This window comes from Equus asinus, chromosome 14, assembly GCF_041296235.1.
Source record: "Equus asinus isolate D_3611 breed Donkey chromosome 14, EquAss-T2T_v2, whole genome shotgun sequence".
Taxonomy (NCBI): domain Eukaryota; kingdom Metazoa; phylum Chordata; class Mammalia; order Perissodactyla; family Equidae; genus Equus; species Equus asinus.
In genome coordinates, this window is record NC_091803.1 from 15,222,405 (window position 1) to 15,246,709 (window position 24,305).

At 53.2% G+C, this 24,305-nt stretch overlaps 1 protein-coding gene across 3 annotated transcripts in view; it reads left to right on the forward strand.

The window, feature by feature from the left end:
* The window catches only part of COL26A1 (collagen type XXVI alpha 1 chain), a 159,069-nt gene that overhangs the window by 31,603 nt on the left and 103,161 nt on the right, over positions 1-24,305 (forward strand). For all 3 annotated transcript variants that reach the window (XM_044747328.2, XM_044747325.2, XM_044747326.2), the window contains exon 2: positions 11,318-11,440. In XM_044747328.2, the coding sequence (XP_044603263.1) occupies positions 11,318-11,440 (123 nt within the window). The remainder of the gene's footprint in view (positions 1-11,317; positions 11,441-24,305) is intronic.

The following is a 24,305-nucleotide window of genomic DNA, read 5'->3' on the forward strand; positions in this document are numbered from 1 at the left end:
CAGTCCCTTTCAGCAGTCACATTCCTCAGATTCTTATCAGTTTTTTTTTTCTCAAGTGAACACTGGGAACCAGTCTCCCCGCTGATTGCAGGAGGATGGGAGAAAATTAAAAACAGGAGTCCTGGCTTTCCTCCCGACCCTGCCACCAGCCTGCCCTGCCACCTTGGGTCCGTCGCTTTCCAGGCCTTGTTTTCTCACCTCTGAAGAGGGGATTGGAATGAGAGCATCTTTGCAAGGCCCCTCGCAGTGCAAGACTCTCATAATTCTCCATGCAAGTCCCTAGCGGGTTGCTTTCTGGAAAATACACCTAAACAAAAGTGTGTCTGCTTCCCAGAGCGGACGCTGTTCCAGCACACTTGAGCAGTGGGAGCCTAGGAGGGGCGGCCTCTCCATGTGTCCCCTCCCTCCCAGGGAAGCACTCCTCCCCCTGAGATGCTGCAGCTGAGACTGTCAGAGACTGGCATTCCACGTTCCAAGGGGCCGGGCCCTCAGGGGAATGCTCCAATGAGTTTGGACCTCCCCGCCCAGCGGTACGGCCTTGGCTGTACCTATTTGCAATAATACCCCCGAGAGTAATTGCCGCTGATGTTCTTGTCCAAGTTTCAGACTGCTTGCACATCCATTAATTTTTGTGGGTCCCAGGCTGCATCTCATTATTCCCATTTTACACATGAGGCAACTGAGGCTCGGGTGACATAAAGCCTGTTCAACTGGGCAGAACTGGAGCCTGGTTCACCTTAACCCCCCCGGTCCTGCCCATTTTCCACCGTCCCGGAGCGTGGGAGGGCACGCAGTGGCCACACAGCTGGTCTGGGCCTTGCGTGAAGCAGGGGCTCCATGAACGTTTGTGGGAATCAGTGAGGGAGGTCGCCTTTGGCCCACAGCATCCAGAGCCAGCACCTCGGCTGGCAGTCGGCGGTGGGGGTCACAAGGCACATGCTACGCTGAAGTTTGTGGAAGTGAAATGTTTACACCCTGAGGAGCCTAAACTCCCAAACCAAGGGGCTGGTCAAGCCAGAGCAGTCTGGCCCTCGCTGACCCAGAAATGGCCTACGAGACTGGCCGTAGTCTAGTGGAGAAGAAAATGCAGAGACCATCTAGGTAAAGACTACAGTCTCCTTTTGTTCCAGAAGAGTTTGAACGAGTTCAGGATCGTGGTTGCATTTCCATCATGAAATACAATCACTTACCACCTGCGTAGCTTTGGGCAAATCTCAACTTCAGAGCTTCAATTTCCTCATCTGTGAAATGGGCACCGTCCTTCCAAAGGCTGCCAAAAGTCTCAAGATGACAGGGGGAGATGTGTCGGGGGCTGGCCGCAGTGCCTGGCACCTCGTAAGTACTCAGTAAATGCTGATTACTCTTCTTTCTGCTTTAGTTTCTGATTCCCTCAAGTTCCTAACTTTGGTGGGCATCGGTGGGCATCAGTGTCACCTGGGAAGCCTGTCATATGTGCCTATTCCTGGGCCTGAAGCCACAGAATCCGAGTCAGTAGGAGGTTTTGAGAGACGGTGCACTTGAGAAAGACCACCGAGGACCACCACTGCTGGGTCCTGTCCAGATCTTGGACACCCAGAAAGCTCTGGTTTCTGCGGAGGTCACTCGCTGGCCAAATGCATCATGGTCCACGCTGGACACGGAAGATCATAGGTGGGTCTGAACAAATGCCTAGCGCCCTCCCGGAGCCTGGTGGGCTCTCGGTGAGTGCCGGTTGGTCCCAGTAGTGGTGGTGGGTCCTGTGTAGCCAGGGCGTTTCTCAGCGCGTGGCCTCCCGAAGCGTGTGCGGGAACAATGGTTCCATGGAAGGCATCTCACCATCTTCCCACAGCTTGTCGACCCTGGCACTCCTCTCACGGGAGTAGCTGTGGATCGCTGTCAAAAAGCTCAAACCGCACAGTCTGATCGGCCAAATCATATACTCCCTTAGCTGCCTGCATGTGAATGGGAAATTCAATCCATACGTGGCCGATGTTCCATATGAGGCTCTTTCCAGCCTTCTCTCAGGTGGGGGAGGCCTCAGGAATCCCCTGCCGCCGTGGAAGGTGCTAGAGAGTGAGTGCAGATGATAATGAAGTGGGAGGAAGCCGAGAGGCTGCCTGCGGCACAGCTGTGCTCTCTGGGGGCGCGCCGGCTCCCCGTCTCCCACGGACACGAACCCACACGCCTCCTTCTCCCATCAGGCCTCAGTGCTGGGCCCTGGAGCCCCTGTCCTCGCTCTCCTGTTTTTACAGAAAGATTGGGTCAGCTGCCCCCGGGCATTCAGCTCAGCATCCTTCCCCTCCAAAAGTCAGTGGCCTGACATTTCCGTCAGTTCCTCCCCAGTATTGCCTCGAAATGGACACTTCCAATAAAAACTATCGTGAGAAAATGCAGGCAAATTTATCTGCTTATGCAAACACTCCTACTGGTTTGTGTGCCCTAAAAACTGATCAGGACTTAGCGTAACACACACTCAGTCATCCTTATATAAACAAACCGTGGCTCCGGATGGTGCTTCGGGTGGATGAGAGGGAGAGAAATAAATAGGCCACAGAGACACTCACTTTGTTGGGAGATTGTGTGGCCGTCCGTGTGCTGGCCCAGTTCAGCCCCAGTTTGCCCGAATAGGGGGCGGATGTTGAAGAAGACCATCTTGGGGGGGCTGCCATGGAGCTACGGTCATGAGCGCCCTCATGGATTGGGTCCATTTATGCCGACTGGGCCCCCCTCCAGCCTCTGCCGCTCCCCACCACTCGCCACCAGAAGGTCCTCCTGGATGTCACTGACCCAGTTCCCCACTCCTTGAAAAGCCTTCTGTGTTCTCACTGCCTCTTTTCCAATGGGGTGGGTCGTGGGCTGATCGTGGATCTTCATCCTCCCCCCACTGAGTGGGTATCCCGCCTCTGCTCACCCCTTTCCCGGATGGGCACCCTCTACAAGTGCCGTGGGCAGCTCTTGCACCCGTGGCCGGCTCTCCCGGGAGCAGGCACGTCCTGAGCCTGAGTGCAAGTCTGTTTCCTAGGAGCCTTCCTGTTCTGACCCGACCCCGGGCCCTCTGGGGCCACGTGGGCAAGGCCCGGCTGGCCCCCCTGCAGGTATCCCGGTGTGGACAGCTGGGCTCTCCTGCCACGGCGCTCAGCTTATTTCTGCTCCACTTATCTGAGGGACCCGCTGCTGGCAATCCTCACCTGCTGGAGGGGGCAGATGTGAATCCGAGGGGCCCGGGGCCTCCCTTCCTCCTGGCCAGATCTTGGGCTTCTGACCTGTCTTCTTCCACAGACGTTCACCACTCTGCCAGTCGGCCTCCCCTTCCCCGAGCCCTGTCATCTCCTGCGGGTGGCACGGTGGCCGCAGCCCTGTCCTCCCAATGCACCAGATGTCAGTTTGTCTATTTCCCTGTTGGGGCTCAGTGCAGACACCGGGTTGAGTGCCCACGAAGCAGACTCTGCATGGGGTCCATCACGGAGGATGCGTATTGGGGATGGCTCTTAGGACTAATATCCGTGGAAGGGAGGGGACAGAAGCAGGTGTGTGCAGAAGGAGGAGCTGGGCTGTGATGCGGGCCCCATGACAGCTACTGTCGACCTCCCGGGGCCTCTGCGGCTGGACTAGCCCTTCACAGTCCTGATGACCTGGCACTGGATGGGGCCCACCTCGGGAAGAGCTGGGCCTTGGCAAGGTGACTCTACGCAGCTGGGACAGTACCGGGAGGGGCTGACCACTGAACAACGCCTGCTGACAGGGTTTCTGCTGCTGGGGCTGAAGGCCCTTCATTGAGGGGGCTCTGGGTGGCACAGCCCAGTGTCCATGACACGTGGGATGGCGTGTAGGGGAGTAGGGGTGTTCGTGACATCACTTTGCTAGTAAGACAGCCTGAGATCCCCTTTGTGCCCTAGAGGCCGCAGCTCACCATTGCCTCACTGAACCTACTGTTGGCGAGAAGCGCTCCGCCCCTCCTGGGGCTCGTCCGCTGGGTTTGGGGCTGCAGTGCTGGACTCCACAGTCGCCCGCTCACATTTCATCTTGTTAGACTTGGCTCCTGGCTCCGGGCTGGGGAGATCTAGCTTGGATCCCGACTCTCTCCTAAGACCCAGGCCTCCGTGTTTGCGAGCTCCCGGTCTTCCGCACTTGCCATCAGCAGCCCGCTGCCTCCATCACGGTCTGCAAAGCAGCCTTCTCCTGGCCGTGTGGCCCCAAGGGAAGAGACCACAGCTGGCGAAGACCCAGATCCTCTGGGGTGAGCTTCAAGTCACCAGTGGTGTAGCCAAGTGGCTTAGAGCTGGGCTTCAATCTTGGTTGCCGGTTGACTTGTTGGGTGGCCTTGGATGTGTTATGTACCCTCTCCCAGTGCCTCACTTTCCTTACCTGTAAAGTGGAGTAATCCAGTCCTTACTGCCCAGGGTCATGTGGGGATGAATGGGAGTGAGGAGGAGGCCGGGCACAGCCCACCCCATCAGCCCCACTGTGGCCTCATCTGCCCTCCACTGTTGTCTTGATGGTTTCACACATGGGGTGGAGGCGGTGCCTCCTGCTTGCTGTTTTGCGTGTGGATGGCCCCCTGAGGGACATAGCTAATAAGGGCCTGCCAGGGGCCATTGTACATCTCAGTGGCAAGGTGGATGCGGCATGGGGTTTGGAATTCAAGACCTAAACTGACCATGTGCTCGTTGTACGCCCTTGAGTCTCCTCCGGAGTGTCAGGTCCCCTCTCTGCCAAGTCCCTACATGAGAATCGTCGAGAAGATTAAATGAGGTCACGTGTGTGCTGGTTTGCTAGGGATGTCATAACAAAGCTCCACAGACAGGGGGCCCTCCACAGCAGAAATGAACTTCCCCGCAGTTCCAGAGGCTGGAAGTCCAAGATCAAGGTGTCAGCAGACTCGCTTTCTCCTGGGGCCTCTCTCCTTGGCTTGCAGACAGATGCGCTCTCCCTGTGTATTCACATTGTCTGCCCTCTGTACAGACTTGCATCCAAATTTCCTCTTGTTATAAGGATGCTGGTCATAGTGGATTAGAACCCATCCTGATGACCTCATTTTAACTTTAGGGTCTCTTTAAAGACCCTGTCTCCAAATACAGTCGCGTTTTGAGGTCCTTGGGGCCAGGGCTTCCACATATGAGTTTCCGGGGGGCACAGTTCAGCTCGTAACACTATGTGGAACTGCTTTGCGAACTGAAAAATGGGTCTTGGGATGTTGGACCCTACCCTGCCTGTGGGAGAGAGTCTCTGTGTGGTCAGGGGCCAGGTGGGCTGACGCTGTTTGTGGCAGAGTTGGCCTTCCTCTCGCTGGTAGGGGCTGGGGGCTGGCTCCTCTGCCTGCATCTCTCTGGGGACCAGCCAAGGCCCGCGGGCGCTGCTTCATGGGTGTGACCTCAGAGTCATCCAGTTTCCATCTGTTTGGCCATCGTCTTCAGGCTGCAACCTCCTTTCTCACGGAGCTTCTTGAGCCCAGCTGGCAGGCACCTCCTGGAACTGGCCTCTCTGGGGATCAGGCAGGGTGTGGCCAGGCAATGAGAACAGTGAGGGGCAGGTGGAGAGGGACCAGAAACGGGATACCCCCGACCTCGAGCAGCCATGGAGCAGACCCCACTGGGGCTCAGGGCCTGGCACATAGGAGAACCCAAAAAGCAGTGTTTGGTGAGTGAGTGTGGACCGGAAAAGGTCCTTCTGGGATGTAGGGTTTGGGGTCGGACGGAGCAGCACACTTTACTAGGCCTGCCCGGAGCCTGCTGTCCTCAGGAGCCTGTCTGTACCCGGATGATGAGGGTTAAGATAGAGGTGCAGGGGCCGCGTGAAGCAGGAGGCAGGAGTCCGTTCTTGGCCAGGGGCTGGGGGTGGGGGTGGGGGTGGGGGTAGGGGTGAGCCTTGCGGGAAGGGACGGAGCCCGAATGAAGAGGGGTAGAGTAAGAGTTGGCCGAATGACAGAAGGTGACATGGCATGCCAGGGAGGACAACGTAGCAGTGTAGATGGCAAGATGGAGGATGGTGGGAGGTGGCACCAGGGAGGTGAGCGGGAGCCTGGGGGGATGGGCAGCTAAGAAGGCGTTTCAGGGAAGGCCACAGGGCCAGATTTGTGTTTTAGGGAGCGCCCTCTGGTGGCATGTAGAGAAGACTGCAGGGAGATGCGGCGGGAGGCTGGGAGCCGGCGGGGCGGAGGCTGCCCTGATGAAAGATGAGCATGCCCAGAATGAGGATTGAGGGGAGGGGCGCCTAAGGTAGACTTTCCCGGCCTGTCGGCTAATTTGGACATGGAAGTGAGGGAGGGAGAAGGTGGAGTCAGGGGCGATTAGCTCCAGGAGGTTTCTGGGTAAGGGGACCTGGAGCTTAGTGGTGCCCGTCGCCAAGATGGAGCAAGTTGGGGTTAGTATAGTGATGGGTTCGGTATTGAACAGATGGAAATGGTGGGTTTTGGGGTGTCCCACGGGCTGTGATGATATGATGCTGTCCAGGCAAGTGGGGCCCATATGTTGGGGTTGAGAGGAAGCACTGAGGTGACTCCACATGGGGGCGGAGCGAGAGCGCAGGACAAGAATTGGGGGCAGAGTAGGTGGTCCTCATGGAAGGGAGGTCTCCTTGTGAGGGGGAGGGCACAGCAAAGCCCTGGGCCTCCGTTCAGAGCTCAGGGTCCTGGGGAAGGAGGGGTCGCAGTGGCATCTCCCCGGGTGGCAGGTGACATGGGAGATGGGGTCAGTTAGTAACGTTCAGGGTTGGGCCAGGCTTGTCCTGAAGGCCCCTCCGTTCCGTCTGACATGATTTCCTTAGCGCTTGTTTTCTCAAAGGATTTCACGGCTTGGCCAAGCCACGGACCCAAATGCTTAGCCAAGTCCGTCGCTGTTCCCCATCAGGGAGTGGGCCTCTTCTCATAAGGAAAGGGACCTGGAGGGGAGCAGATCCGTCCCCAAGGCTGGGAGTGTTTCCCCTCCTGGACTCCATGGGAGCTCAGCTGGGGTTGGGGAGGGAAGATGACGAAGAGCTGTTGCCGAGATGATGTTCAGAGATGATGCCGGTCCCTTCCCATCCTGATGAAGGCTGCTGAGGGCACCTTCACGTCCTAGGCCGTTTGAGGAGCACTCCCAAAGTCTGTGCTCCTGGGCCAGTCCTTCCAGGGTCGTAAAAGGGACGAACGTCTCCTGCCAGGCCAGCCTCTGGGTGGAGGGCCTCTGTGGCCCATACAGCCCTGTTCACCCACCACTACGCACCCACCAGGGATGGTCGGGGGGGGGGGGGAGGGTAGAAGATGTGTACATAGTGCTCAGGACGTGGGGATCCTGACTCTCTGGGGAGCAAGATTCCCCCAGAACCTCAGGTGCCTGGAGACGAACGCGGTCTTGAATTCCATCTGGAAAGGTCTGGAGCCCTCTTTCCTCATCTCCGCCTGCCTTCTTTGTTGTTTTTGGCCAGGTTTTGATTTTGGGAAGCCATTTACAGCCCATTAAAAGATCAAATGTCTGGGGATGATAAATCGAGGCATTTGAAACTGTTTTCCAATTCAAAGCTCGCTCCCTATGGAAAGTGCTGAGCCAGTGTAGTTCTGAGACGGCCGCACAGTCTGTCTGCTCCGGACCCGCAGGGGCAGCTCTCAGGGTGGAGCATTGTCCTCAGATTGACGGTAGTTCGTCCTGAAAAGAATCACACAGAACGCCTGAGATGGCGCGACGCTCCTGGTAGGGATGAAGGAGGGGCTGGGGGCTGCTGATGTCTCGCGCAGTTTCCAGTTTCCCTGAGTAACTGGCGGAGGCAGGAGCAGTGGTTGGTATTGGGTAGGTGCGACCCTGCTGGTCCCGTGGGCAGGAAGCCTGGATTGCTTTCCCATCTCTGCTTTGGACTTTGGGCCATGAAGTCGAAGCTCCCAGTGCTTCTTTTCCATCTGCAAAATAGGCAGGACCATCCTTAGCTCTTAGGAATATCGTGGGCTTTCAGTAGCCAGCCAAGCAGTAATACCTTGGATTATGGAGTGCCGCACGGTTTACACACCATTAACCTGGATGTGCTCACTGAGTCCTCACAATAACCTTGAGACGTAGAATTTTTTATTTAACTGAGGCTCAGAGAGGGGACATCACTTTGCTCAAGTCACACAGCAGGTTGGTGGCAGAACCGTGTTTTGAACTAGGTCTCCTGGTGCCTTTGGAGAGAGGGATCGACTTTTGACCACTTTTCCTTTTTTTCTATGGCATTTTTGACTGTGCCAATAGTGGTAATGTATATTTTCCTAGAAAATTGTCAAGATCTTGAAAAACTTTGCCTGGGTATAGAATTCTTGGTTCTAAATATTTCCCCTCAGAACTTGAAGCAATTGTTTCACTATATTCTTGAATCTGCTGCTGCCAGTAAGAAATCTGATTTCAGTTTATGATTGGGAATCTCTTACTCTTCTCTTTCTGGAGCATTTGGTAGTTTCTCTTCATCCAGAGTGTTCTGAAGTTTCACCACAATGTATCTGTTTGTTTTTCTTTATCTCCTTAGCACTCAGGGGGCCCTTTCGAATTAAGAACTCAGGTCTATCTTCAGCTCTCGGAAATTTTCTGTATTATTTCTTCAAGTATATACTTCCATTTGCTCTCTCCGATCTCCCCTTCCAGAGCTACTAACAGATCTATGTTGGAACTTGGTCTGTCTTCTAGGTCCCTCACGTTTTCTCCCTCATTTTCTATCTCTCTGTCCCTTTGCAGTGCACCCCTGGAAAGTTCATGGCTCAGAATTCCAGCTCATCCAAGGCTCACTCTTTAGCCATGTCCCTTCTGCTTTTCAACCCATCTGGTGAGCTTTTTATTTTCACAGTCATACATTTCATTTCTGAGATAACTAGTTTTTTCATTTCTTTCCTTTTTTTTTTTGGTGAGGCAGATTGGCCCTGAGCTAATATCTGTTGCCAATCTTCCTTTTTTTGCTGGAGGAAGATTGTCACTGAGCTAAGATCTGTACCAATCTTCCTCTATTTTATGTGGGACTCTGCCACAGCATGGCTTGACGAGCAGTGCTAGGTCCACACCTGGGATCCAAACCCACAAACCCCGGGCCACCAAAGCAGAGTGCACGAACTTAACCACTATGCCACTGGGCTGGCCCCTATTTCATAATATTTTTTGAGTGAAAAATTCTCTTATCTCTTTGAGGACATTAATTATGCTTTAAGAATTGTCTCCATCTATTTGCTTTATTAATTGTTTTCTCTTGTCTGTTGAGTTGGTGCCTTGCTTTCATAGTCTTGGCCTTTTTTCTCAAATGAGTTGAAATTCTTGATATTTGGGGTTTTCCACGAGCTTGTCCCTCTTTCTCTGTTTCCTGCTGCATTTCCTCTTTGAGGTGGGTGGAGGTGAAGGGCAGAGAAAGAGTGTGCGAGAATTCAGTTGTCTGAACTTGAGAGGGTCCCCTTTTCTTCTGGAGGTCATCAGCTTTGGAGGCACCCACTCTGACCCCACCTGCCTCAGAGCAGGCGGATCCCGTGCCTGATTCTTGATCCCAGCAGGAGGGGTCACTGGGTCCTTCCTGGCTGGCTCTCTCTGTGGTCCTCTGACAGTCACCCCTAACTCCCTCCCCAATTCCACCAGCCACGTCTGCTGCTTCTAACTTGCTCCCACCCTTAGCTCTGGTCCCCTTCCCTGTGTGTTTTGGGCTGTGCCCTCCTCCTTCAATTGAGTCCCACCTACTTTCAGTCTCTCCAGGATTCCTCAAAATTTCCGGCCCAATTCCTTCCTGTTTTCCAATGCCATTAGGGACTTATTTTTATCTATTTATTTTCTGCTTTATTGAGTTATGAATGACAAATAAAATGTATATATTTACGGGCCAGCCCAGTGGCGCAGCGGTTAAGTACGCACATTCTGCTTTGGCGGCCCGGGGTTCACCAGTTCGGATCCCGGGTGCGGACATGGTACCGCTTGGCAAGCCATTCTGTGGTAGGCATCCCACATATAAAGTAGAGGAAGATGGGCACGGATGTTAGCTCAGGGCCAGTCTTCCTCAGCAAAAAGAGAAGGATTGGGAGCAGATGTTAGCTCAGAGCTAATCTTCCTCAAAAAAAAAAAAGTATCTATTTAGGTTGTACAATGTGATTTTTTTTAAAAGGTGTACAACATGATGATTTAATATATGTATATATTGTGAAGTGATTATCACAAATGGTTGACACATCCATTGCCTTGCATAGTTGGCGTCTTTTTTGTGTGTGTGCTAAGAACACCGAAGATCGACTCTTAGCAAATTTCAAGTCTACAATACAGTATTATTAACTGTAGTCACCATGCTGTCCGTTAGCGCCCCAGAACTTGTTCATCGTATAACTGGGAGTTCGTGCCCTTTGACCAATGTCCCTCCATCTCTCCCACCCTCAGCCCTTATCTGATATCTGGTTTGCAAAAATCCCACAGCTCTCACAAAGGCATTTTTGTCTGTGGCTGGCTGCCAAATTATTGTTACTGTGGGGAGATATGAGTGGGGAACCTTCCACCCCCCCATTTTGCTGATGTCACAGTAGGGACTTATTTTTAGATTTTAAATATCTGAGATCTGCGGCTGGGAGGGCCAGATAGGAGTGTGTGCTTATCTGCCATCTTGATCCAGTCACATATTGTCTGCATGTGTCCCCTCCTCCCCACTGCAACGCCCCAGCTCAGGCCACCTCACCTCTTACATGTTGCACCAGTGAGGCATTTTCTAAAATCAGGCCCATCTGAGTCATCCCCCTGCTCAGGATCCCTCAGTGACTTCACGATAAGACCTCCATCGAGCCTGATGGGTGCCATGCCTCTTTCTCTCCCCGGGCTGTCCCCTTCCTCCAGCCATCTGGCCACGTCTCATTGCACACAGGTCCCCAGACCAGCCATGGCCTCTCTCGCCTCCGTGCCTTTGCTCACACTGCTCCCTCCTCCGCTAATGCCATCCCCTCTCATTGCCCCACTTTTGGTCGCTGACTCTGATCTTTCAGTACTCCACTGGTTGGCCTTTCTTAGGACCCGGGTTGGGTGCCCTGCTCCGTTCCCATAGCTCCCTGAGCTCATCGTGTGGTTGTACTCGTGACCCCGAGTTCCTGTGGGTCGTAATCCTCTCCTCGTCCGTCTTCTCCAGCAGAGTGGGATTCCCCGGGGCAGCGGTTCAGTCTTTTTCATTGACTCTATACAGCATTCAATGACTGAAATGATGCCAGGGCTTGGTGGCCAAGGGATGTGGGTACTCGCGCTCCCTCTTAGGCCCCGACAGAGGGTCTCAGCGCCCCCCTTACCCAAGAGGACGAGCCCCCCGGCTTGTGGAGAGGCCCTTCTCTGCCAGCACGGCCTTTTGACCCGCAGTCCGTGTTTCAGCGTCAGATAGGGCTGATGAGATTGTTGCTCTCCCACAGGCACTGGTGCCATCACACGGTGACGCGGACGGTGTCCTGCCAGGTGCAGAACGGCTCGGAGACAGTGGTCCAGCGCGTCTACCAGAGCTGCCGGTGGCCCGGGCCCTGCGCCAACCTTGTGAGGTAACGGCCGCGGGGCTGGCCTGCTCTGCCCTTCCTTTCTGTTCCCTTGGGTGAATCCAGCCCCAGCACAGCTGTCCGGGGAGGCGGGTGGACGCTCGGAAACAAGAGCTGAGCATGCATTTATGGAGCACCTTCTGTGTATAGGGCATGGGGGTATGTGTGTGCAAAGATGAAAGGATGCGCTCCCCACCCCGACAGAACCTCACCACCCAGCGGCTGATTGGTGGGGGAGAAGCCAGCAATGGTCAATGAGTGGGGCGAGGGGACAGAGTGGCTTGGGAAGGGCCAGAGGAGGATGAAGAAGGAACTAGCCAGCCTTGGTCCAGATGAGAGTGTGGGCCTATGATGCCCTTGCAAATCCGGCGTGCCTCCAGCCTTGACCCCATTATAAACCCTTCCCCTCCCGCAGCCCCGTCCCTCCCGCAGCCACGCCCATCTCTCAGCCCCGCCCTCTCTCAGCCCTGCCCCTCACAGCTCTGCCCTGTCGCAGCCCCGCCCCTTCAATCCCCGCCCATCTCGTCAAACCCCACCCCCCAGCCCTCAGCCGGTCCTCAGCATTCACATGGAAAGATCTGAATATGTGGCCCAGTGCAGGGTCTCTGAGACCCCGGCCTCGCCCACCTCCCCATCCTCTCCTCTTCCAGGCCCTACTCCAGCTCCAGGGCTGGCTTCCTTTACCCACTCTCGCCCCACACCCATCCAAAGACCCTTCGCCATCTTGGATTTGACTCTAGCCCATCCCCATCAGGCCCCGTTGGGACACCCTTGAGGTTTGAAGGCCCAGCTCCCTTCCTCCCCCAAATAAACATTTGTTGACCTCCTCCTGTATGCAGGAGGCGGGGGTGTTACTGAAATAAGAAAGGCTGAGGATTGTGTAGCCCCCTCCCAGTGTGCTTATTATGCTTCTTGGTGTAATTTATTTTTTAGCGTAATTTTAGCTTTTTTTCTAAAGAGTCTGGACGCTGCGGGAGTCTGTGCTGGGCTCATCTCCCTGAGCAGAGCCTCAGGGTGGGAGGAGCTTGCGGGGAGCGGGTTCCTGGGAGCACTTTGAGGCAGGGACTGTCTACGCGCCTGTTTCCTCGTGTGTCACAATGCCCTGGGCTGAAAGCGAGAGACGACATCACCACAAGAGGCTTGGATAACGGAGCCTATTAATCTCACGATAAATCTGGGAGAGGCGCTATGTAAGAAGCTCTCTGGGGGGATGGGAGCAGAGGTGGGGCCATGGCTGAGCCGGGAAGCGGATCCCAGACAGGTATCTCCCGCGGCAGCTTCATGCTGGCGTTCAGGCCTGGGCATGCTCTGAGCTTGCATTTCTCTCCTAGGTTAGGGTGGCAAACCCCAGCGGAACCCCCCCACCCCCGCCGTCACCTCCCGGTGGGTGCCGTATTCTGTTGCTTATAATCCTGGCTGCTCAGCGCGTCTTGCACATTGCAATCTCAGTATTTACATAGAAATTTGCAGGGTTCCGTATTTCTTGTCTGTTTCCCCTCAGCACTTTCTGAAGCTGTGTGTGGCCCTATTCTTGTTCCCTTCATCTTTTGAAACATTCTGGATGCTTTCAATTGTGTTCACACAGAACTTTTGCAGGGAAAATGAGAGGGAATATGATCATGGCGTGATTGACTGTGAACTGCCACTTCCAGTTCTCTGCTGTTCTGAGTTTTCCCTGTTATGGGGGTTGGGGCTAGTACAGCTTTGGAATCCGAAAGACCAGCTGTGTCACCTTGAGCAAGTTACCTACCCTCTCTGGCCCTTATCTCTAAAATGCAGACAACCCTTGTCTCATAGTGCCATTGTTAGGATTCCACGAGAGAAAGTGCTAGTTTAGTGCTGCGCGTGGCGTGTTTCGGGACATGGTAATGACCGTGATTAACTGCTCCTTCCCCTTGCCCAGTGAATTCCTTCTTCCCTTGAAGGTCCAGCTGCAGCCTCCCCTTTTTGAAGCTGTTGCTTGCACCCTCCCAGGCAGAATCGATCAGTCCTTCAGTTACGTTCTCCCAGAGCCTTATCTGTCCTTCACAGAGCGCAGCCGGGCTGGTTTTAGTTAATTGTCTGCCTGTCCATCCCTCCCGCTGGAGTCTCTGCCTCCAGGCCAGGGGAAGTCTGACCTTCACGTTTAGATTCTCCCGCAGCTTTGCGAGTGCCTGGAGAAGATGATCATGAGCTTGGCAAAGTTTTGCCCACTTCCCCCCCCCGCCCCGTTCTGCCTCCTGTCCCCACTCCCCCACTGTCCAGGTACTCACACTCTGCAAGGGAGGGACCCCCTCCACTGGATCCCTTAGCCAGAGGTCCCCACACCTCAAGGGAATTCATATCTAACTGAGGGCTCCTGGGCCAGGCCTTACCCGGTCATGTGTAGAATTGTGGGCAGTCCAACCAGAAGAAGAGAAACATGACAAGGAAGCTTGGAGAACCCTAAAGGGCATTTCTGTCTTCCTTCTTCTGGCTGGGTTTGGAAACGGGCTGTGTCCCAATTCCCTCATGTGGCTGTGACAGTGTGACCAGAAGGGAGGACGTGGGGCCTTGGCCAGTGTCAGGAGAGAGTGAGTGAGTCCGGATGGAGAAGGGTTGGAAGAAGGATGAAGACTAAATGGCTGTTGAAGCAGAGTTGGAGTGGGCCCGGTAGAGGCCCCGACTCCAGGGCGGGGGTAGCTGTTGGGTGTGAGCCCCATGGGGACAGCCCCTGCAAGGAGGTGTCCCCTGGTCTGTCCCGGTTTAATCTGGCTGTGCTTAAGGGCAGAGAGCCCGCTGGTGGGGAAGGGCTGGTGGGGGGCGCGGGGCAGGAAGTGAGAGCCGAGGGGCACCGGGAGGGGCTGCTCTCTGACCAGTGTGCGTGGAGCCCTGTGGCCGAGTCAGAAGCGCTGCCCTCCTCCCTGGCTGTCTGCCTCCCTCCTCCTGCCTTCGCCCCAGCTTGGGTCTCTGAGTGGGCCCGGGACCCTAGCCCATCCCACGACCCCTGACTGGCTCACTCCCCATGAGCCCCAGCGAGGCAAGGGCCTGGCGTGAAGTGGAGCTTAATGAACGGTTGTGGATGGGCCGGCCCAATCACCTGGACGCGGCTGTCCACGGGCGTCCCCTCCTTGGAGTCGTCGGGATATAGGGATATTCTCCTGGGGCACATGGGCTGTGCCATAATCCTGCCACTCGGAATGAGCAGTGCCTTCATCGTCACACCTCTTTCTCCTAGAGATGAGCTTAGCTTTGCCTAGAAATAGGTAACGTGATTTTTGGGTGCTAGGAAACCCCCAAGCCCCAGATATCCCCTCCCAGGGTGCCTGCAAAGTTGTATTGGTTCACTCACTCACCATTCATTCATTCATCCATCCATTCATTCATTCACATGTCCTGGAGGCTGGTTGCATGCCAGGTTCTGGCTGACAGCACTGCTGTCTGTCTGTCTGTCTGTCCTCAAGGAGGTGGCACTCCAGGGGCAAATAACTGTTTCCAAATGGTGGCTGGGGTCTAGGGTAAGCCAGGCTACTGTAGGAGCGGCACCCATCCTGACGGGGGGGCGGGGGAAGGCTCCTGGCGGAGGTGTCATCTGAGCTGAGGCAGGGCCTGGCGGGGACAGGGAGGGAACAGCTGGAGCTCCGGCACAGAGGGGCTCATGGCAGGAGGGGCTCAGGAGCTCCAGACCCCTGAGTGGGGCTGGGCGATGAGGGACAATGGGGGTGCATGAGGCAGGACGGCCACAGGGCCAGAGCACTCAGCTGAGGAGTTGGGGCTCAGCTGGTCATTCCCTTCGATTCGGCAGCGCCTTGTCCAGGAGCCTCCAGTTAAATATGATGATCTCCTCACCCCCTCCTGTAGAGGCAACTGGCTGAGGGACCCCCTACTGCCCCATGATGGGGGCACCTTGGGCAGTGAGGGCCCAAAGCAGAGAGTAGGAGGCAGAAAGGAGGGTGAGGGGGGTGAGAGCTCGTCCACCCATCACATTTGTGCCTGGGGAAGGTCTGCGTGCTCAGAGCTATGGGTTTCTGAGAGGAGCAGGACCGCCACGCTTTGCCACCTCCAGCCATGGGAGATGGAGTCAGACTCGAGCGTGACCAGAAGCTGCCTGCCCCCTCGGGTTCCTGGGGCATATGGCCCTTCCCCCAGGCAAAGAGAACCCTTGTCCTGGACCCTGCCCATTGAGGAGGCCACTCTGGTCCTCCTCTAACCATGCCCATCTTCACAGGGTGAGGAGTCCATGAGGCCAGGCGGACGTGTCCATCCCAAGTCTGCGCCCATCTTCTAGACCATTCTCTGGATACCTGGCTAAACAGCCCTGAGTGGCTTCCAGGCCCGCCCTGGCCTCTCCCCTGAATCTGGGGGACTGTGCCTGTTGGAGGCACACTCTGAGCCTCAAGGGGTGGGTCAGGGGTGGCTATTTGTGAGAGTAGGGGGCGTGGATGGAGCTGGGACGTGTGGCCTGGGTCCACACACAGGGTGTGGGATGGAGCTGGGGGTCGGAGGAGAAGGGGTGGGGGTTGGGGTCTCACTTGTTTCATCTGCACAGATACCCATGCTGTGGTGCGTCCAGCCCAGTGTGTGGCTTTGATAAGCCCTTGGTGAGTGTTGGCTGCGGCCCTCTGAGAAGAGGTGTAAGTATCAAGTGAGCAAACAGTGGCCGGTGAGAGAACACGAGAACTGTTTGCTGGCTGAGAGCTGGGGACACCTGCCTCAGCGTCCTCCTGCCGCACACGCCTGCTCAGTGCGAGCTCTGGGCCAGGGCCGTGCACGGGGAAGGGCCTTCTGCATCTCTGTGTAGCTGGATTCAGGGATCAGCCTGGCCGTCATCCTCGGTGGCGCCTCTCTCTGCAGGGCACTATGATGCCACACGTTATCGTGTTACATCCTGCATAGAAATGATGACCTTTCTACGACAAAAGTGTGCAGGTGGGGGAAGGGAGGTGTGGTTGTGGAAACGTGAAGTGGGGCGCACTTAAGCCTATTTGGAATGCTCTAGGGGACTGGCATGTGCCCCCAGTCCCGCCTGTGCCCCCAGGAGCCCCATGGATGCCTCTTTCTTTCCATTTATTCATTCACTCAAGCTTTTCGACAAATACTTATTGAGGGCCCACTGTGCGCCATGTGGGACTATGATGCCGAATACCGCCAAATCCTCTCTCTCGTGGAGTTTATATTTATCTAAATAGGAAAACAAGAAAAAAATCTCCCCTCGTAATGATGGGGCCAGCCCGGTGGTATAGTAGTTAAGTTCATGCACTCCTCTTTGGCGGCCTGGGGTTTGGAGGTTTGGACCCCTGGCGTGGACCTACACACAGTTCGTCAAACATACTGTGGTGGTGTCCCACAGATGAAATAGAGGGAGAGTGGCACAGGTGTTAGCTCAGCAACAATCTTCCTCAAGCAATAAGAGGAAGACTGACAACGGATGTTAGCTCAGGGCCAATCTTTCTCACCAAAAAAATACCCCCAAAACCAAATCCCCTAATGAGTGTAGGAAATTAAAATAGGGTGATGTGACTGACTAATTAGGGTTACTTTAGAGGAGGTGGGAGAGACATGCTTTGAAGAGATGACATTGATGCTGAGCAATGAGTCATGAGAAAGCCTCCATGTGAAGACTGGGTGAAGAGAGTTGGTGCAAAGGCCCTGAGGCATGGAGGACCTGGATGAGGAGGTCAGTATCCAGAAGCAGACAGGAGAGGAGGAGAGTATAGGCAGAGACTGATCTCGGTGGGTTTCAGTTTTGATTTTATTGTAAGCATATTGGGAAGCCATTGAGGGTTTTAAGTAGAGATGAGAAATGATCTGGTTTAGGGTTTTTTTAATTAAACTTTTTATTTTGAGATAATTTTAAATTCACATGTAGTTGTAAGAAACAATACAGAGAGATCCCGTGTCCTCTTTAGACTGTCCTCCCAATGGTAACATCTTGCAACACTGTAGGACGATGTCACAACCAGGGAATTGTGATATTGGCATTGATGCCATCAAGATACAGAACATTTCGGTCACCACAAGGACCCTCCCCCCCATGTTGCCACTTTATAGCTACATGCACTTTCTTCTCGCCCCCAACCTCTCCTTAACCCATGGTAACAACTAATCTGTTCTCCAGTTCTATAATTTTGTCATTTCAAAAATGACTCATACAGTATGTAACCTTTTGGGAATGGATCTTTTCACTCGTCCTAATTCTGTGGAGATTCATCCAGGCTCTTGGGTGTATCAGTAGTTCATTCCTTTTTACTGCTGAGTAGTATTCCACAGCATGGATGTACCACAGTTAGTTTAACCATTTCTCTGTTGAAAAAACATCTGGGTAGTTTCCAGTTTGGGGCTATTATGAGAATAAGGCTGCTATAAACATTCACGTCCATTCAGGTTTTTGTGTGAACATAAGTTTTCGTTTCTCTGGGTGAATGCCCAGGAGTGCAATTGTTGGGTCATATGGTAATTACATGTTTAGTTTTTTTAAGACACTGCCAAACTGTTTCCAGAGTGGCTGGACCATTTGACATTCCCACCAGCAGTGTCTGAGCGATCCACTCTCTCTGTATTCCTGCCAGCATTTGGTGTTGTCACTATATTTTATTTTAGCCTTTCTGAGTCATCTGTTTCATTGCGGTTTTAGTTTGCATTTCTCTAATAGCTAGTAATGTTGAACATCTTTTTATGTGCTTATTTGCCAGCTGTGTATCTTCTTTGATGAAATGTTTGTTCCTGTCTTTTGCCCATTTTCTAATTGGATTATTTGTTTTCTTTTACTGTTGGGTTTGAGATTTCTGTATATGTTCTAGATACAGCCCATTGTCAGTTACGTGGTTTGCAAATATCTTCTCCCACGCTGTGGCTTGTCTTTTCATTCTTTTAACAGTCTTTTGCAGATCAAAAATTTGTAATTTCATGAAGTCCAATTTATTAGTTTTTCCTTTTATGGACTCTGCTTTTGGGGTCAAGTCTCAGAACACTGCCTAGCCTTAGATGTTGAAGATTTTCTCCTACGTTTTAGTCTAAAAGTTGTATAGTTTTGTGTTTGACATTCAAGTCCATGATCCATTTTGAGTTAATTTTTGCAGAAGGTGTGATGTTTAGAGCGAGGTTCATTTTTTTGTTTATGGATGTCCCAGATGTTCCAGCACTGTTTATTGAAAAGGCCATCCTTCCGTCACTGAATTGCTTTTGCATCTTTATCAGAAGTTCTTTGGGCATACGTATTTGCATCGGTCTATTTCTAGGTTCTCTGTTCTGTTCCACTCATGTATATGTCTAGCATTCTGCCAATACCACACAGTCTTGGAAGCTGTAGCCACATAATAAGTCTTGAAATTGGGGAGACAGATTCCTCCCACTTTATTCTTCTTTTTTGAGATTATTTTAGTTACTATAGTTCCTTTGTCTTTTCATATAAACTTTAGAGTAATCTTGTCTATATTTGCCAGAAATCTTGATGGGATCTTTATAGGAATTGCATTAAACCTGTATATCCACTTGGGGAAGAATTGACATCTTTACTTTATTGAGACTTCCAATCCAGGAACATGGGAGGTCTCTCCATTTATTTAGATCTTTTTTGATTTCCTTCATCTTTCTTCATTGATTTCTTTGATTTTCTGTAGTTTCAGCATATAAGGCTATTCATTTTTTTTTGAGTGATTGTAAATAGCTTTTTTTTTGGAAAAATTGTGTTTTTAATTTTGATGTCCATGTGTTTATTGCTGGTATATAGAAATTCAGTTGATTTTTTTATGTTTATCTTGTATCCTCTGACCTTGCTGAACTCATTTATTAGGTCTGGGAATTTTTTTTGTAGATTTCTTGAGATTTTCTACAAAGACAATCATGTCATCTGTAAACAGAGGTAGTCTTGTTTTCTCCCTCCTGATCTGTGTGTCTGTTATTTCTTTTTCTTGCCTTTTCACTGGCTAGAACCTCCAGCACTAGTTGGAGTGGAGAGAATATGTTGTTCCCAATTGTAGGGGGAAAGCATTTCACTATCAAGTACAATGTTAATCATAAGGGTTTTGTAGCTGTTGCTGATCAAGTTGAGGAAGTTCCCTATGTTACTACTTTTCTGAGGGTGTTTATCTTGGGGGCTGAATTTTGTCAAATATATACATTTTTGCATTGATTGATGCAATCATGTGATTTTTCTTCTTTAGCCTGTTAATATGGTGATTACGTTGATTGATTTTGGAATATTGAACCAGCCTTGCATTCCTGGAATAAACTCCACTTGGTCATGGTATATAATTTTTTTTCTATATTGCTGAACTCTAATTGCTAATATTTTGTTAAGGATTTTTGTGTCTATATTCAGGATGGATAATGGTCTGTAGTTTTCTTGTTTTGTACTGTCTTTGACTGACTTTGGTATCAAGGTCTCATGAAATGAGTTAAGAAGTGCTCCCTCTTCCTCCATTTTCTAGATGAGATTATATAGAATTGGTATTAATTCTTCTTAAAGAATTAATTTGTTAGAATTCTCCAGTGAAACCATTGGGATCTGGAGATTTCTTTTAAGCTACAAATTCAAATTCCTTAATAGTTATAGGGCTATTCCAATGATCAATTTCATGTTGAGTGAGTTGTACTAATTTGTGTTTTTCCATGAATTGGCTCATTTCCTCTAAGTTGTTAAATTTATGTGTATAGTGATACTCCCTATTTCACTCCTGCTATTGATAATCTGTGTCTTCTCTCCTTTTTTCTTTATCATCCTTGCTAGAGGTTTGTCATTTCATTGATCTTTTCAGAGAACCAGTTTTTGGTTTTATTGCTTTTTCTCTATTGTTTTTCTCTTTTCAACGTCATTGATTTCTGCTGTTATCTCTACTCTGTCTTTCTTTCTTCTTGCTTTGGGTTTATTTTTCTCTCCATTTTGGAAGTTCCTGAGATGGGCTGATTTAGATTTTGAAAAGATCCCTGGCTGCTGTGGGGAGAATGGACATGGGTGCAACACAATGGTGGCTCAAGCTAGGATGATAGCGGGGGAAGTGGGGAGACGTGGGCGGATTCAGGAGGTGTTCTGGAAGCTGAGGTGAGAGGAGTGTCTGATCACGTAAGGGCAGGGAGCGATCGGGGATAACCCTAGATTTTTGGTTTGGGTGGCTGGCTGGCTGGGCATGTCGTTCATTGAGTTGGGGACACTGGCAGGAGGTCAGCCCTGGGAGGTGCAAACCAACAGCTTTGCTTTAGTCAAGAGAAGTTTGAGATGCCATCCAGCGGGAGGGGTGCAAGTCGGAGGTCGAAGACAAAGGTCTGGAGTGCCAGGAAGCCTCCGGGGCTGGGGCCATGTTGTGTTTTGTGGGTTCTAAGATGACTTTGGCAGGAAAAAGTACATTATCTTATCATCACTATGAACACTGCTAATTAAACTATATCACACCACCCACTGTCACACGAATGCCAACGTCAGAGATGTGAAAATGTCACAATCCGTGCCTTGCAGCCTTGAGGAAACGCAGAGTGACGGAGGATCAGGAGCGTGTAGACGGTGTTTAAAGCTGTGGGACTGGAGGTGAACTTCGGGATGAATAGATGGAGAAGGGAACAGTCGGGGCCCCCCAGCCTTAGAGGTGGGGCTATAGAGGAGGGTCGAGTGGTGGGGATGGAGGCCAAGATGGTATGGGCGGAGGAGAGAAATGAGAGGTGGTGAGAAAGTGAGAGGGGGACGACAGAAGAGTGTCTAGAAGTTCTGCTGGGAAGGGAGCGTGGTGCGGGGCTCAGAAGCGGGGGCAGCGTGGGGCTAAGGAGGTGCTCTGTTTGTTTTTAAGCTGGTTTCTAAACTCTAAACGGCCAGCAATGATCCGGGCGACAGGGGAGAAGATGGCACAGGTGGCAAAGGGCAGCTGTTGGGGTGAGATGCTGAGAAGCCCAGAGGGGTGGGCTCGGAGCAGGGGGCAGTGGCCTCATCAGAGCAGCAATAGGAGGAAGGCCAAGAGTGGGGGCACCCGTCACCTGTAGGGGTCCATCCATGTGACACTCAGACCATCTGCCCTTGGGGCTCTTTCCACCAACCCATGAGCACCTGGAAGGCAGGACCATGATGTCGTCACCCAGCTGTTCCCAGGGCTCCGGCACATTAAGGTGCTTGACGATGGTCATTAAAGAAACACATCCATCCTCTTGTTAAGTGAACAAAAAATTGTAATACCACTGCGTCCCCTGTAGATTTGCCAATCCCATGATTTTTTTATATTGGATTCTTATGGTGTGTGTGTTGGAGGTGGGGGTGAGGGCGGCACCCACAACTAACACTCAGAGACATACATGAGCCCCAGAGGACTGGGCCAGGCGCCCAGGCAGTGACAGCTGGTGTGGAGAGATGCCAGTGGGGCCTGCGGGCCTGCTCCGGCCTGGGGAACTGCAGCCTCACCCCCAGTTTCTCAGATCCTGCGTTTGGGCTGACGGAGCACCTGGGTGCCAGGCACTAGTGCGCCTCTCCCTCCCCCCCTCATAGGGCTGCATGGAGAGAGGAGCGGGCACAGGCCAGTCAGCGCTGGGAGCTGGTCCTGGGGTTTCCCTGGGGGAGGGACATTTGAGCTGAGACCTGGGGGACGGGGGACTGTCACTCGGGGAGGGCGTTGAATGGGGGAGGGGGAACAGCCTGTGAGGGCGACGCGGGCCCCTCCCTGCTGGCTTCCGGGCGGCTCCATAGGGAGGGGGCTGGACCTGGAGACTTGCCTGTGAGGGACCCTCAGAACCAGCTCACCACCCGGAGGAAGGCAGAGAGGACAAGCCACGCTTCCCCTCCCTGTGCCTTAGTTTCCCTTTCTGGGAAATGGGGACATCCCCCCCACCCACCCTCATCTTGCTCCGGGGTGGAAATCATACCCCTGGCTCTGCCTTGTTCCTGGTGGCGGGATGTCAGGCGTTTCTGACGCTGTCCCCTGCCCTCCGGAGCCCCTCAGTCTGCTGCTGGAGGGGGTGGGCTGGGCCGCAGGGGGGACGAGCCCCAGGGACGAGGAGGAGGGGGGTTAAGTTTTCCTCGGCCTGGCTTCCCTGCCCTCGGCTGTCTCCTGGCTCCTCAGAGCTCTTTGATGGCATTAGAGCCAACCTTTTCCAGATGTGCCGAGTGGAGGGGTTTTCCGGAACTCTCCGGGGCTCCATCTGCCTCCTCCACGCCCCTCTGCCAGACGGCCCCCCGCCAGCCCGCCTCCCCGCTCTGGTTGTGTTGCCTGCTGGCAAGGCCACATGGAGTCCTGGACCTAGTGCTTTCTTAACACGTGGCTTTTCTTTCCTGTCCCTCCTCCTCAGCCGGCCTGTGTGGGTCGGGAAGCTCACCCAGGCTGCCCCCGCCAGCAGTTGGGCTTGTCTGGGCTGCGAGCATCTCCCCCTCTGTGGCCCCCCACGCAGACTGTGGGCCTGGGCTCGAGTGAGGGGGAGGCCTGGGAGGAACACAAACCCGCTGGGCCCGCTGTCCCTTCCGTCTGGCAGTTAAGAAGGACTAGCTTGGATTCTTGGAGGCCAGAGGCTAGAGGCTCCCGCTCCTGCCCCGGATCTGCAGTGGGACGGCCCCCTCCCTGTGCGCTGGCCCACTGCTATTAATCAGGAGATTAATAATCTACTGCTGCCCTTGCTGAAACCCCCACTCCCGTTTCCTGTTGAGTCTCCAGCCTGTCTCGGTACCTCCCAGTCTGGTCCTCCTTGCCAGGGTCCCTGGTGAGGAAGTGGGGCCAGGGCAGGAGCGGAGGCTGCAGGCTGGAGTGCCCAGTGATGGACGGGGTACCTGCTCCCTCAGATGAGGTCTCTGGGCTGGCACAGTCATTCTGAGCGGACGATGCCTGGATGATGGCCCTGTCCTGGCATCCACCAAGGGACCTCATGATGCTTTGGGGACATCACCTTTGGAGGCCAGAGAGCCATGGCCTCTGCTTGCATACCTCTGGTGATGGGCACCTCACTCCTCCTGGGATCCCTTTTTTCAAATGCCTTCTCATGTGATCATGTGCACCCAGGGCCACCTTTGGGGATGCATGGGACACATCTGCACCCTTTCCAGGACAGTCATTGGGCTGTAGGACTTCAGTGGGGTCCCTTGGAGGATCTCATGACCTCAGCTCTCAGTGTTTCCCGCCCACCCCGCTTTGTCAACCAGCAGCTGCCTGACTCTCTTCCCCACCTCCCACCTCTCCCTTCCTATCCAGCTGCCACACCGCCACAGGTGGGACACTCCCACAGCTTGGGTCTTTCTTGAAAGCAGATCTGATCAGAATGCTCCTCTGCGCCACAGTCCCTGGGTGGTCTCCCCATGGCCAGAAGGGGTGGTCTCCCAATGGGTACACAAGGCTGTCTGTTGACGGGTGGAAAAACCACATCAAGTCTTCTGTTTATTTTTTAATCTGCGAAATTAAGCTCTACTGATTTTTAATATATGCAAAGACAGTAAGTAATACACATATATATACATGGAAAAATTAATATGCATATATCGCAGACTCAGAAATATTTTGCTGATCAGGAGCATGTTCAGGAAAGCTGAGAGGGCGCTGGCCGGTCTCCACAGGCCCAGGCCAGACTCCCTGCCTGCGTTTGAAGCTTCACTGCTGTCCTGGCTGTGCCCCATCTGCCCGTCAAAGCATTCTGCTCCCCAAATTTCACCTCAAACGACCTCCCCACTCTTCTGCTGTCAGCTGCCTCCCTGCCTTCTCGGCTCAGCAGAGCTCCCTCAGGGGTCCCCACAAGTGGAGGCCTTTTCTGGCCCCTCCTGGTGGCAGTGGCCACGCCCTGCTCCCCCATCCCTGCAGCCATCGGTTTCCACAGATGCTCTAGGGAGCCCCCGTGTCTTGGTCAGTGTGGCTGTTCCCAGCCTGGGACGCCATCTGGCACGTGAGTCACTGATGGTTTCATTCATTCCACCGGTCTTTATTGAGTGCCTACGACGTCCCCCGCCCGCCTGAGCTAGGCCTGG